The 13063-nt window shown below is 56.4% G+C and overlaps 1 protein-coding gene across 1 annotated transcript; it reads left to right on the top strand.

Annotated features, from left to right (window-relative positions):
• Positions 1 to 8052: 8052 nt before the first annotated feature.
• On the top strand, positions 8053 to 12242 carry AQP8 (aquaporin 8). Its single transcript, XM_068423781.1, has 5 exons — positions 8053 to 8270; positions 9972 to 10098; positions 10479 to 10693; positions 11721 to 11855; positions 12200 to 12242. The coding sequence occupies exons 1-5, from the start codon at positions 8056 to 8058 to the stop codon at positions 12240 to 12242; spliced, it is 735 nt and encodes a 244-aa protein (XP_068279882.1). The 5' UTR covers positions 8053 to 8055.
• Positions 12243 to 13063: the final 821 nt, after the last annotated feature.

A 13063-nucleotide genomic window follows, 5' to 3' on the forward strand; every position in this document is an offset into this window, starting at 1 on the left:
GACTGGGTTGTTGGTGGTTTTTGTTAGGTTTTTATTTGAGGTTTTGTTTGTTTGGGTTTTTCTTTGTTGTTGTTCTGTATTTGAGGAGAAATGAAATAAAGTTCTAAAAGAACTGCTATATTACAGCTGTGTATTTAGGTTGGGATTCTGGGGTGCTTGTCTTTGTCTTCATGCCCCTTTTCCTTTCCCAAAAGGCTATTTTCCCAAGTCTAAATCCTGGTAAGTCTTTTATTTGGACGCTGCCATCTTCAAACTTTCTTGGACTTTATCAGTACTGTATCTTGGATCGCACTGTGGACCATTAAGTTGCTTTTCTTGCTTTTAATGAGCTTATAGCATATGAGGGCCTCCCACCTACAGATGCTCTGACTCACATGAGAGTTTGCTCCTGTGGGGTGTGTGTGCTGCCTCGCAAACTCATTTGCTAGATCAAAGAGATGATGTTACGAAAGCAGGACTAGAGGTTGGGCACTTTATTGGTTTGTTTCCATTTTGATGAAACAGTAAGGTGCTCCTGAGATGGACAACAGTAAATGTTTTACTTCTTCAGAGTGGACTGTAGCACCTGGGGAACGTGGTTGAGCCTAGGACCTGTTGTTCTGCCAGCTGGTGCTATATTTGAGATTCCTTTTGCTTCAGGTGAACTGAGATAATGGAATTTGATGCTTTTATTGAAGCAGCAGAATTGGTGTCGTTTGGGAACACGCTTGTACGTACATTCTTGTGTATTCATATAGATGCAATTTTCCTCCTTGTGGTTTATGGAGTAAGAACTTGCTAATGGATGAGTAACCTCTTGGTACTGGAGACTCCTCGGCACGGCTTTGACAAGATACCCCGTTCTGCCTGCAGTACCCTTTGATGTTCTGCTCCTTGATCTCTGTCCACAAACGGCTCTGACCTGACTTGCTGGCATTAGCATTACCTGCGTTGGGTGCTGCACAAGCACCCCGTGAGAGAGAGTGTCTGTCCTGAAAAACCTCTTGATTTGAATTAGTGTGCAACAAGTTTCTGAAATAGCTGAGTCAAAGGTGCATAAATATGAAGCTGGGGGATGCGAGACACTGTGTAGTATCACAAATCTGCTCCTGGCGCAGTTTGACAGGTTACCTGACAGTTAATATCTCTGCTAATAAGAATCAGGGATTAAAAAAAAAAACCCAAAAGCACCAACAAACTGAAAGCCCTATAACACCCTCTGCACTGCCGGAGTCTCCTTGTGCAGTGACTAATGCTGTGTGCCAACAAGACTATCCTGCTGATTTCTTTTGAATAAAATGAACGAATCCATAGTAGCATAAAAGCCACATCTCTACTATCAATTTAATTTTGGCAAGACTATCTTGGAGAGCATATTCCTTGAGCCTGTCGTAACATGCGTTACCTGCTCTGGAACAAGCAAATTGTACCCTTTGAACTGGTCGACATCTAAGATACAACAACTGAGCTGTTGCATTTTTCATAAAAACAGGCTTTGAATGCAGCTCACGACGGGAGATGGTCCTGTGCTCTATCAGTCAGTCGTCTTTGTCTCCTCATTTGTCAGAGTTTAATCCTCTCTCTGTTTCAAAATAATGTCTCTGCTAGCCTGAGGCAGATATTGGGGGAATTTCTGCTCATCAATTTCTATTTTAGGCCCTCGTATAATTTGTTCAGCTGAGGGAAGCACTGAAGAATGCGGCATAGGAGCGGAGCTGGTGCCGTGGGATGAAAGGCACAATGGTGCCCTGTTCCATCTTCGTCTAGATCAGTCTGACTTTCCATCTTGCAGCTGTTCAGCTGAATGGTTCAGCATCCAGCTAGGAGGAGGGAAATCAGTCCTGTTCAAGAGCCTCTTCTCGCTCGGTTGCCAACAGTGGTGAAGAAAGTAGGTCACCTTGTGCTTCAGGGTTACAACAGGATCAAAGGAGTTTGATACCTCGGGAGCTCGGGGCGGGAGGACACGTGTGGGCAGTCTAGCTCTCATGATTATGCTAACTGAAATAAATAAATCTTTCACCTCTCTTCAGGGAATATTTGGGTTTGGAGAGTGCCTGGCGCTGCTGAAACAGCGCTACTTTGCTGGAACCCACTAGCTGAAAAGGACTGAGAAACGTTTTCTAGCCAGGAGAGATGGCCTTTGCCTTCTGCTGCTGCTTGCTGTGCTTTGTGGGACTCTGCTTGTCAGCAGTGGCCCCCGTGAGCTGCACGGTGAATGTCTGCATCTTCTCTGCCCCCAGCCTTTTGCCTGGGTTATTGGTACTGACGGTACAACAAAATTCATCTCTGCAAATGGTTTGTTTAAAGGAAAAAATCTGAAAAAAACATTCAAGCTTGAGAGAACTGCAAGGTGAGAGTCAGCTGCATTGCCCCAGCCAGTAAACTGTGGTGCAGGAGCTCGATCATTCCCTTTGCAACCTCCTGCCCCTCTGGCAGCTTCCCCTGATGCTTGAAGGGCTTTGCCTGGCCCTGCCTGCAGAGCTTGCTGGCTGGGTCTGCGGTGGAGTCACTGCCCGCGGCTCTTGGTGCTGGCTGAAGAGGCTGAGAGCCAGACCTGGCTGGTACCCGCCTCTGGATAAGGGCACTTCTCCATCCTCTTTGCCACTGGGATGTCTCATATCAGCCATGAATTCAGCTCTGGTCTCCTTGTCATAGTCACACCTGTGTCATTTCATTGAAATGTGGTGTGTGGGGGGATGAAGGTCCTGCTGAAGGGGCTCTACCAGGGAGCGTGGGTAGCAGGAAGGGGCAGCCAGAGGAATTGTGTCTGGTCATACTCGCTGTTCGTGAAGCGAGATGCTGTTAATCCTCTTTGCTTCTCCCGGTGTCTGTGGTTCTGAGGCATTGGCACATCGAGGATGCTGAGTCCAGTTGCCATGGCAAAGCGAGGGAGTCGGAGCACGTGGTCCTTGCCTGCCTTGGAGGTGCCTGTCACAAATTGTTCCTGACAGGTACAAGAAAATCCTCATGTCCGCTCCGTGCCAAGTCCTGGGTGTTGCTCCGTGCTCTGTCCAAGCTTCAGCCACAGTTTGGGTGATTATGCTTTACTGTGCCTGTGTTCCACCCCCGTTCCCGTGCCTGAGCATTGCCTACTCGCTCTTAAAAGATGGATAAAAGAAGTCCTCTCCTAGAAAATTAAATTATTCAGTTCCTTACAGGAATTATCCGGCTCTAGGAACAGAATGAAAAGCACTTGTTAGCTTAGCACATGGCATTTCAGGCTTCTTTGCAGAGTTACCAGTTCCTCATTTCATGCTTACAAGATTTTTTAGCTCTCTCTGCCGCTGGGGCACAGGGAAACACAGTTACTGAGGGTGGAAACGCTCCGTTGTAGCCAGCCTTCGGGATGGTCACGGGGAGCCGAGCGTTGGGTAACTGCAGGGAAGACGTGCACGCGTGTGTGCTGCGTGGGACTGGGAGCATCCATCCCTTTGAGAGCTTGGTGGATTTCAGCGTTAAATACCAGAATTAAGGTCTAAGTGCGGCTTCATCCGACTGGTTATTTTCCCTTCTCAAAACCCAGTCTGCTCTGTGGATGCAGAACTGACCCAGATCTGTCCCCGTTTTCCAACAGACAGCGGCAAGTCTGTGCTAAGAACCTTTGGAAATTTCCATCTGCACTCGAGCATTACGGTAGCGATTTGAGGTAAAACTCTTACACAATGTAGGATCTATAAGTGGGCAGAGGTCAGCTAACCTGTGTTGCTGCTACGAGCTGCAAATAATTCTGCAAGTTCTCATTCAGTAACAGTTGTGTAATCATTAAGGCTGTCGATCTCCAAGATAAATACTGTAAAGATAAGGCAGTGTCAAATGAGTTGCCTTTGCCGCCTTTATTGCTTTTTAAAAGAGCTGACCACGGATGCTGGCCACGCTGGGGTCTTTCCTTCCAGCAACACCGTTGTGCAGCACCAAAATACTTCGTTGTAACTTTTATAGACATCCAGTGGGAAGTCTGTCCTTTAAAATGTACCTGCACTGGTTGAACAGACTCCACATATGCTCAAGTCCTGTACTTAAGCATTGTTAAATGTAAATGGCACTTGAGCACGTCCTTAAGTGTCTGCTTAAGTGCTTTTTTGAGTTTGGGTGCTGTGGTTCATACAGAAAGGCAAACGAAAGGCTGCAGATCTGCATGGTGAAGCAGGGAGAAACAGAACGAAGCACTGGGAGAGGGCTGGATAAAGCAGAGGTGTTCTGACTCTTCTGTCCAGAAATGTTCTCTATGGTTCCTAAAAAGGATCTTTTGAAGGTGTTGCTTGTTTTGTACCACTGTTTCCTCTATTAATTGACACAGTTGCTGTTGTCACTTATTTAACAAACCGGTGCAAGCACAAACAAGGACAGAAATAAGTGTCTGCTAATCTGAACAGATTTATCTGTTCTCGTCCCCACGCCTTTTCCCACCAGCGTAGTTTCTATCAAGCTTACGGAGCAAACCTTCCTGCCAAGTATTTACTCTTACTCGTGAGGGGCAAAGGGTGCTAAGAGCAGGGTTGTTTTCTTTGCACGTTAGTGGCGTCTCTAAATGAAAGACAGATGCTGGAGCAGCCTCTTCTCAGAATGACATGGGAGGAATATTGGATTGAGAAGTAGCTTCAGCTGGGTCTGTAGCAATCACTTACTATGTATTATGGAAAATGTATTATGCTCAAGAGTTGTAAGTGCAGGGAAGTCACAGTTCAGGGCAAACATAAGAGAAATACACCACCCCCTCTGCCAATTTGTGATGATAAATATAGATCCTGTGTATTGCTGCTGTAAACCTTTGAGTGCAGGGGAGAGTCCGGGCAGCCCCACGCGTGCTGAGGTGATGCTGTTCCCTCAGGGCCGAGCTCCTTCCTTTGCCCATGGTCGTCTGGCCAGTAGAGTGGGACTTTCTGACCACACTGACCAACCCCACATCCCCTTGCACACTCTTCTGGTGCTTCTCAGTGTAGCACAGCTGAAAACCTCGGGTCATTCCTACGTGGCTGGTTTGTGTTTTGCCCCCTGCCCTCCCACGCTGCCAGGTCCGGTGCTGCCCCTTTGCTGCGTGCGCTGTTACGTGGAGCCAGAGGTGATTTGGGGATGACCCAAGTGGTTGCTCGGCCTTGGTTGTCCATCAGGAGGTTCAGGTGGGATTTAGGCGCTTGAGAGCGCTTTAGGAGCCACGGCTGACAGGTGCTGAAAAAATCGTTATTTTATTGTTTTGGTTTTGTCCCTGTTTTTAAGGCTGACTCGAATCAAATACAGAGTGTGTTATTTTCTCTTGGAACCATCCTTACGCCGAGGCAGTGGTTAGAGAACAGCAGCATTCCCTGAACTCCAGGAAGAAAGGCAAGAAACTGCCAGCTGAGCCGTTCAGCTAGTGGCACATCAGCCATGGCTCTGCAAAAAACGTTTCCCTCTCCCTAATCTTCCAAAATGAGTCAGTCAGTGTTCGCATGGTGCTGAAATTTCCCGAGCTGGGAAAAATCCAGCGATTTTTCTGTCAGTCCCACGTGGCAGACCCGGGATGCCCGGGCAGCTGGCTGGCACTTGGTGCGGAGCCGCTGGGCTGGAGCTCCTACGGATGGGGAAACGCGTTCCCTCAAGATCACGCTCCTATTCTGTTGTCTCAGCCCTGTGCTCAGCAATAATTCATTCCTTTGTTGCCTGAACGCGGAGCATTTCCTCTGGAAGGCTCAGGCAAACATCCCTGCTCCCCGCACGATGATGGTAAATGTTTAAAAGCCAAGGACGTGGGGTTAATCCTCACTTTTGGGTTGTGACCTTCCAGCCTTTACGGCCGCGGTCCAGGCGTGATGGCATCACCATCGCCAGCGTTCCCGCACCGTCTACGTGGCAGCAGTGTCTGGAAGGGCCGTTCTGCTGCCTCTGCCCTGGCTGAGCCCAGCGCTGCCGGCAACCTGGGGCACCTCAGCCACCTCCTCGAGCACCGATGCGATGCCGGCATCGCTCATACAGCGCTTTGGGAGCTGCTGGTAAGAAGCACCAGGTGAAATCTGGATATGGGTTACATTAATCTCTCAAATGCCCCCAAAAATAAATGGAATCTAGATGCCTTTTGCCTGAGTTAAAATCCCTCTCAACAAAACTCATCTGGTTGTGCTGGGGGACGTGGTGGCAGATGAATTCGATGTACTTGTTGGAAACCTGCTCGAGGTCACCGTGCTCTGCGAGCTGATGAGATGGAATCAGGTATTCTCCTGTTCCCCAGGCCCATGCAGGGGGTTCAAAGAGGAGCCCCAAGGACCAGCCAACCCCACCGCTCACTCTCCATATTCCAGTGATTTCAATAACCTGCTGCCAAGACCTTTTTGTCTGTAGGACACAAGCTCTCAGGAGGGGAAGTGAGTTGACAGAGGCTCATTTAGAGATGCCTGAACTGGGATTCCCTCGTAGCTCTGGCCTGACCCTCGTCTCGCGTGTGGCCAGCAACAGCCCTCTGGGACAGGCAAGTGGAAATTTCCTTCCCATCCCCAGCGTCTTGTGAAAACACCATAAAACATCCATGGCGTTCTTTACCTTTGCTTACGAGAGGGGAAAAAAAATACCTGTAAGCCCCAATCCTTGATTACCCACCACAAACACGCAGCACCGCAGGCGATTGCTCAAGGAGGTGCAATGCTGCGGCGGGTGGGCTGCAGCCCCGGCGCGTCCCTGCTGCTCGGTGCAGGCTGTGCCTCACATGGCCGGGCAATGCCTGCTGTGCCCGTGGCTGCACGGGCTGTGGCAACACGCGGGGTCCCCTGCCAGGCTCCAGCCTCCCAGCCGTCGCCCCCCGCCTCTGCTGGGGCTTGAATCTGGCTTTCAGGGCAGCGATCCCTTATGGGGTGCGGTGGGGGTTTAGGGAGGTTTTGGGTTAAGTACTGGATCAACGACAGCTTCCAAAGCTGCCAGAGCATCCGTAGGCACCTTCACCATCAATCTTTTATTGGTGAGCAGTGCAAGGAGGACACGGACCATCAGAGCTGGCTGATCCGGCGTTAGGGGCTCTGGGCAGGACATGGGCTGAGGGTTAGGGGAGGCTTTGGCTGGGGTTCAGGCAGGCTCCTGTGGTAACTGGAGCAAACTGGTTACTTCACCTGCTCTCTGGGGCCTGTAGGAAGAGGTCTGGTGATAGATCTCTCCGTGTCGATCCTGTCTTTAAGGTTTTAAAGCCCCTCAAGTGTTACTGTAGCAACACAAAGTAAATCTCACGTTTGCCAGGCACAAAGGTACCAACGTCTGGCAGTTTTAGAAGGAGGCGTCTGTCCTCCACTCCTAACCCCAGACACCGTTCCGAGTCCTGGGCTGGCTCCGAGGGGCTTCGGTTTGCCTCCCCTCGTGTCAGCGCAGCGGCTCTGGATGCCCTTGGCGGGGAGCAGCCTCCCCCTGGCTCCTGCGCATCCCCTTCCGCAGGCTCTCGATCACACGGTGCCAGGAAGGGCGCTGGTCTCTTGTGTTATGCCCAGACTCACGCTTAATTTTCTTAGAGAGAGCTAAGCCTTGGCCAGGAGTGGTTTTTCCCTCCCCAGAGCTACGTAAGCCGTTTCCCCAGGCACTGCTGCCTCCCTGCGTGCCCCGTGCACGCGATGTTGTGGTCCTTGTGGCACATGCTGCCTCTGGGCAGCACCAGCCCCAGCAGTGAAGCAGCTCGGCTGGGCTTCGCCCAGGTGCCAGCGCTCCGGTTATCTGCGTGGAAGGAATCACGTCCTGAGCCTTGGCAGAAAACCCTGAAACAACAACAACAAAAACACAGGGGAAAAAAAAAAACCCAAAGCCTTGAACCAAGGAGCGGCAGTGATAAAGAGCGTTTATATTCCTGGGGGCTGGCCTATCAGCTTTTATTGCCCCTTTTTTTTTTTAGCAATGTAAATCCAATCCATTTTGTAGCACCTCCCATCCCCTACCTCTTCATAGGGGCCAAGGGGAGCCTGCCAGCGGGACAAGCGGGGTGCTCCTCGAGGCTCCGGTCCCTGCAGCAGGACCCCGCAGAGCCCTGAGCCTGCACCTCCAGTTCCTCGAGCCCTCTCCTCCGCCGTGCCCGGGGGAGCGGCTGCCCCGCTCATGGCTGCTGCCGAGCGCGGGCACCCCCTCGTCAAGGAGGCGATGATGGACATGGACGACAAGCCCAAGCCCTCGCAGCCTCACTGGTACGAGCGCTACGTCCAGCCCTGCGTGGCCGAGCTGCTGGGCAGCGCGCTCTTCATCTTCATCGGCTGCCTCTCCTCGGTCGAGGACGCGGAGGGCACGGGGAGGCTGCAGCCCGCCCTGGTGCACGGGCTGGCCCTGGGCTCTGCCGTCGCCATCCTGGCGGACGTCAGGTAAGGGAGGGGGGGGCTTTTGATTGCAGCATTTTATTTATTTTTTGATAAAAATGGTCACAGCTGAAACAGAAGCGTTGCTCTGGAAAGCTGCGACGTTTCCGTTTAAAAGGGTGTCAGAATGAAACATTCTGACCTGAGGACGCTGCTCCTCTGTGTGCTTTGGGGTGAAAAAATTGGATTCCATTTACACATGGTTTCAATTCCTCAAAAGCAACGTTTAGACAAACCTGCTCGTTGAAAATGGTGTTGTTTGACGCTAAGATATAGATTTATCCTGAAGGAAGAAGCTGGAACAGTCCCTGTGGAGCGTCGTTCCTCTCCCGCGGGTCGGCTCTGCGCGGCGCAGGGACGGGGGGACTCCGGGCTGTCCCCTGCACCGGGCTGGGACACAAACCTCGGCTGGGCTCACGTGTGAGCACTGGAGTCCAGAGCTGATAAATTATCAGCGCCTGATTAGGAGGGATAACGCCGTGGGGTGAGGCTTGTGCAATGGGGACTCGGTGACCCGGGGCACGTGTGCTGGCATAGCCGGACGCCTGCTGCACCCCAAGCCCTTGGTGCCACGGGCCAGGGGAGCAGCACGGGGAGGTCTCTGTGATGGGGGACTGCAGAGGCATTTCGGGGGTCCCAGGGCTCCCTCGTTAGCTCTGAGGCCAGGAGAAGCCGGCTCTGGGCCCTGCACAGGGAGATGTTTTAGCCTTAAGTCAGGTTTGAGAGGTTTGTGTCCAGAGGGGCAGGAGAGGAGCCTGGCTCGGGGCGAACGCGCTGGCCCGGGTTTGTTTGCAGACGGGTTCTCCTTTAGCTCCCGGGCTCCTGCCCTTCCCGGGGGCATTTGCAGCCAGACCCCGTCCAGCCGAGACGTTTGCCAGCCCTAACAGCTCAATTTCTTGCTCTGGTATGATGGATCGTTAATTACAGCTGAAGAATAAGGTGTAATTATAGTTCCTAGACACTCTGACTCATCGCCTTCACCAGCAATTATTATCAGGGCTGATTGGTTATGAAACTTGTTCATTAACGCGTGTCCCGTGGTAATCTGTTGTAATTAGAAGGTATCTGGGTTCGCCTTCCGCGTGGTCTTCACCACGAGTGATTTAGGTCCTGCAACGAGGCGGGCGGCTTCCCGGGGCCGGGGTGGGCAGGGGCGCGGGGGCACCCGTGTGCTTTTGCATCGAGCAGGGGGGAGATGAACCCCGAAGGTCCCAACAGACCCCGCAGCGCTGGTGGGGCCGGGCGGTGGCCTCAGCCCTGTCCCGCTCCCTGCCGTCCCCAGGGCCATGTCCCTGCGCGGGGAGCAGCTCCAGAGCAGCTGGCGAAGGAAATTCATGTCCGAGCAGGGGAGAGCCCCATCTCCCCACGCCGCCCGGCCAGGGCTGTGCCAGCTCCTGGCAGCACCTGGGGGTCTCCAGAGACCCAGCCCCAACCCCTGTTCTTGAAACTGCACCGGGGCAGCTCCTGCCCTGCCAGCCCCGAGCGAGCGGTTGGGTGTCCAGCGTGAAGATGCTGCTGCCTCGGGGCACTGGCTGCAGCCAAGGGAACTGGCTGGTTCTGCTCCTCGGCAGCGCACAGCACCTGCTCCCAGGAGGGGTGAAGGAGCATTTGTGGCTCCAGCCCATGGCGAGCGCCGTGCTTGAGCCCCCCAGGAGGGACCCCCGTGCTGGGGGGAACCCCTCGCTGATGCTCCTCTCTCCTCTGCAGCGGAGCCCACCTCAACCCCGCCGCGTCCTTGAGCATATGGCTGGTCGGCGGGATGAACATCACGATGATCATCCCGTACTGGGTGTCCCAGCTCTGCGGAGGGATGATCGGAGCCGGCCTGGCGAAGGTACGGGCACCCGCGGAGTGTCTGACCGGGGCTAATGCCGGGGTGTGGGGGCTCCTCCTCGCTCAGCCAGCGCGGGCCTGGCCAGCCCCAACCTGCCGCCCGGCCCCGGGGTCTCCAGCAGCAGCGTGTGCTGGGGAGGGCGAGGGGCACGGCGGGCTCACCCCACCACAGCGGAGGCTGGCGCATTATCTCCAGAGACACCGAGAGCCTTCGCTAATGAGTTTGTATTTGCGAGGCGCTTAGGGCTGGCTTCCAGGAGGAAAGTGATGAGATTAGCTCCTCTTTAACCCGAGCTACCCCTGCCCACGCTGCCCTGACGGGGAGCACGTCTGCCCGTCGGAGCCCACGATGTGGATGGCTCAGACGGGCTCCCCGTGCAGGCCGTGACGGCGAGCGAGCGGTTCGGGAACGCCAGCGGAGGAGCCTTCAGCGGCATCGTGGCCGACGAGCAGATCCCCTCCGTCCTCGTGGGCGAGATCGTCTTGACCACCTTCCTCCTCCTCGTGGTCTGCATGGGCGCCGTCAATGGGAAGACCAAGAGCCCGCTGGCACCTTTCTGGGTCGCCTTCACGGTCACGGCCGCTGTCCTGGCAGGGTGAGCTCGCGGGTACCCGTTCCCACCAGCCAGCCGGTGCCATCTGCTCCAGCAGCCACTATCACCAGGGAGGGGCACCAGGATGGGACCACGTGCTGTGGGGATGGAGCTGGTGCTCAGAGCTCCCTGCGGTGCTGGCGGAGGAGAGCCCGGGGGGGCAGCTCCAAGCTCTGGCTCCCCACGTCAGGGCTGCCCTGTTTCCTCCCTGGCCAGTGCTGCGGCCGCTGCGTCCTGCACTGGGGTGGGGTGGGATGGGATGGGCTGGGATTGGGGTGAGGTGGGATGGGATGGGGTGGGATGTGCCCCCTCGCAGCACAGCACAGGACCTGCTGGCCAGGGCAGCTGGGGAGAGCCGAGCCCGCTGCAGAGGCTGACAATGAGCCCGCTGCCCCCTGACATTTCTGGGGAGCGCTGCTGGGCACAGCCCGGCCGGGGGCAGGAGGGGCCGGCGGCTCGAGCCCCGCGCGTGGCCCTTGAGCCGGAGCAGCCGTTACAGGTACCTGCCGTGGGCTCATAAACCCCCCGGCACCCGGGCGGTGTTTGTTGGAGGAAGCCCTGAGCAAACAGCGGAGGGTTCATCCCTCGCCGCGCGTCCTCGTGGCTGCGGAGCCGCCGCCAAGCTCAGCCTTGGCACGGGCGGGCGTTGGGAGAGCAGCCCAGGGCTTGGGCCGTGCCATCAGCTAACGAGCGCCCGCAATTATGAACGTTAATGGGGTTTTGTTACGGCAGCACCCCCTCTAGCGGGACTCGGGGCTCTCGTAGGACACGGCACAAACCTCCGGCGCAAATATTTACCTGTTGCCGCTTTCTTTAATCTCCAAACGCCGTCGTCCCTCCTGCCCTGCTGCCCTGCCCACGCATGGCACGGAGCTTTCTCCGTTTAAAGCCTGGCTCCCGCTGAGCCCTGACATAGACTGGGCATTCACACTTCCCCCCCCGTGCCACGGGGCTGTTGGGGCCAGGCTGGGTCCACGCTGCCAGGGCACAGCGTCCTGGGGCTGACACGGGTGGTTTGTTCCCCTTTCAGAGGCGGCGTGTCCGGAGCCTGCATGAACCCCGCCAGAGCCTTCGGGCCAGCCGTGGTGGCAAACTACTGGAGCTATCACTGGGTTTACTGGGTGGGACCCCTGCTCGGTGCCCTGCTCAGCGGCGTGCTGGTGAGGTACGTGGTGCCGCGGCGGTGGGGAGAGCGGAGCCGGGCAGGCAGACCCCCCCCTGCCCACCCTGCCCATCCCCGGGGCTCTGCCCTGCGCTGCCCGGGCCAAGGCTGCGAGGAGCCGCTTCCCTGGAGGGGTGCCCGAAGCCTGGAGACCCCCTGCCCTTCTCTTCCCACGAGCAAAGCCCCAGCCTGGCTCCAAATCCCCGTGTTTGCCCCATCCGTGTCTTCTTGGGGGGTGACCCCAGGCTCGGGCTGGCGCTGGGCTGTGGCTATTGCTGGGTTTTGTTGCACACTTGGAATGGCAAAAACGCTGACCCCGAGTTTCTCTCTCTTTTGCCTCCCCCAAGGCTCCTGCTTGGTGACCGGACCACCCGCCTGCTCCTGAAGTGATGCCGGGCGCGGGGCCGGGCGCGTGCTGTCGTTGCCAGTGCGAAGCCCCCCGCTCCTGCCCCTCGCCATCCCGCCTCCCCCCGCCTCTGCCAGGCAGCCCGTGCTCGGGAGGGGGCTCTCCTGGAGCCACAGGGACAAGGGCGAGCAGCCCAGCCCAACCGGAGCCCCCTCTGACTGGCATCGGCCACGCACGGCATCCGTCCCACCAGCCCTGTGCCCTCCGGGGTGGGCACCGCTGCCCGCGCTGCAGGGGCTGGTGTGGGGCTGCTCCACAGGAGCCTCCCCAGCTCCCTGGGGCAGGCAGTGGGAGCTGCCGGGTCCCGCTGAGGAGCTGCTGTACCCCCGCCAAGGGGGCGAGGAGCCGGGTCAGGACCTGTGCCCGGTGACCCCGTGGCATCGCGTGCCAACACTGACACTGATCGCTTTCTGACCTCTCCATGAGCTGCTGCCCCTGCCCTGGCACACGCCAGCGGGAGCTCCTCGGCCCCGCACGGTGGTGGCTGCTGCGAGGCTCCGTGCCCTGCCCCGTGCCAGCTCCTGCCCTTGGCTCCCATTGGAGCATCTCTGCTCTCTCCACCAGCTCCCTCCTCAGTGCCCAGCGTGCGGGGAGCCCGCGCTCTGGCACGGCAGGGTGCTCCTCCGTGGGCACCCGCTGCCCAGCTCGTGCCGTGGGTCAGCTCCTGTCCCTTGCACAGGACCAGGACGGTGACAAGTGGCTCCTGCCCGTGGCCTGTGCCACGGAGGAGGGTGACGGCAGAAGGGAGCTTTGGTGGCAGCGCGGTGTCTGGCCCCTCTCAGCGCCAGGAGGGCCGGGGGTGAAG

The sequence above is a fragment of the Nyctibius grandis genome, chromosome Z, assembly GCF_013368605.1.
Source record: "Nyctibius grandis isolate bNycGra1 chromosome Z, bNycGra1.pri, whole genome shotgun sequence".
In the NCBI taxonomy this organism is placed as follows: domain Eukaryota; kingdom Metazoa; phylum Chordata; class Aves; order Nyctibiiformes; family Nyctibiidae; genus Nyctibius; species Nyctibius grandis.

Coding starts and splice junctions, on each gene's coding strand:
- AQP8 (XM_068423781.1), top strand. CDS start 8,056: ATGATGGACATGGACGACAAGCCCAAGCCCTCGCAGCCTCACTGGTAC. Junction 8,271..9,971: donor GCCATCCTGGCGGACGTCAG/GTAAGGGAGGGG, acceptor TCTCCTCTGCAG/CGGAGCCCACCTCAACCCCG. Junction 11,856..12,199: donor CTCAGCGGCGTGCTGGTGAG/GTACGTGGTGCC, acceptor GCCTCCCCCAAG/GCTCCTGCTTGGTGACCGGA.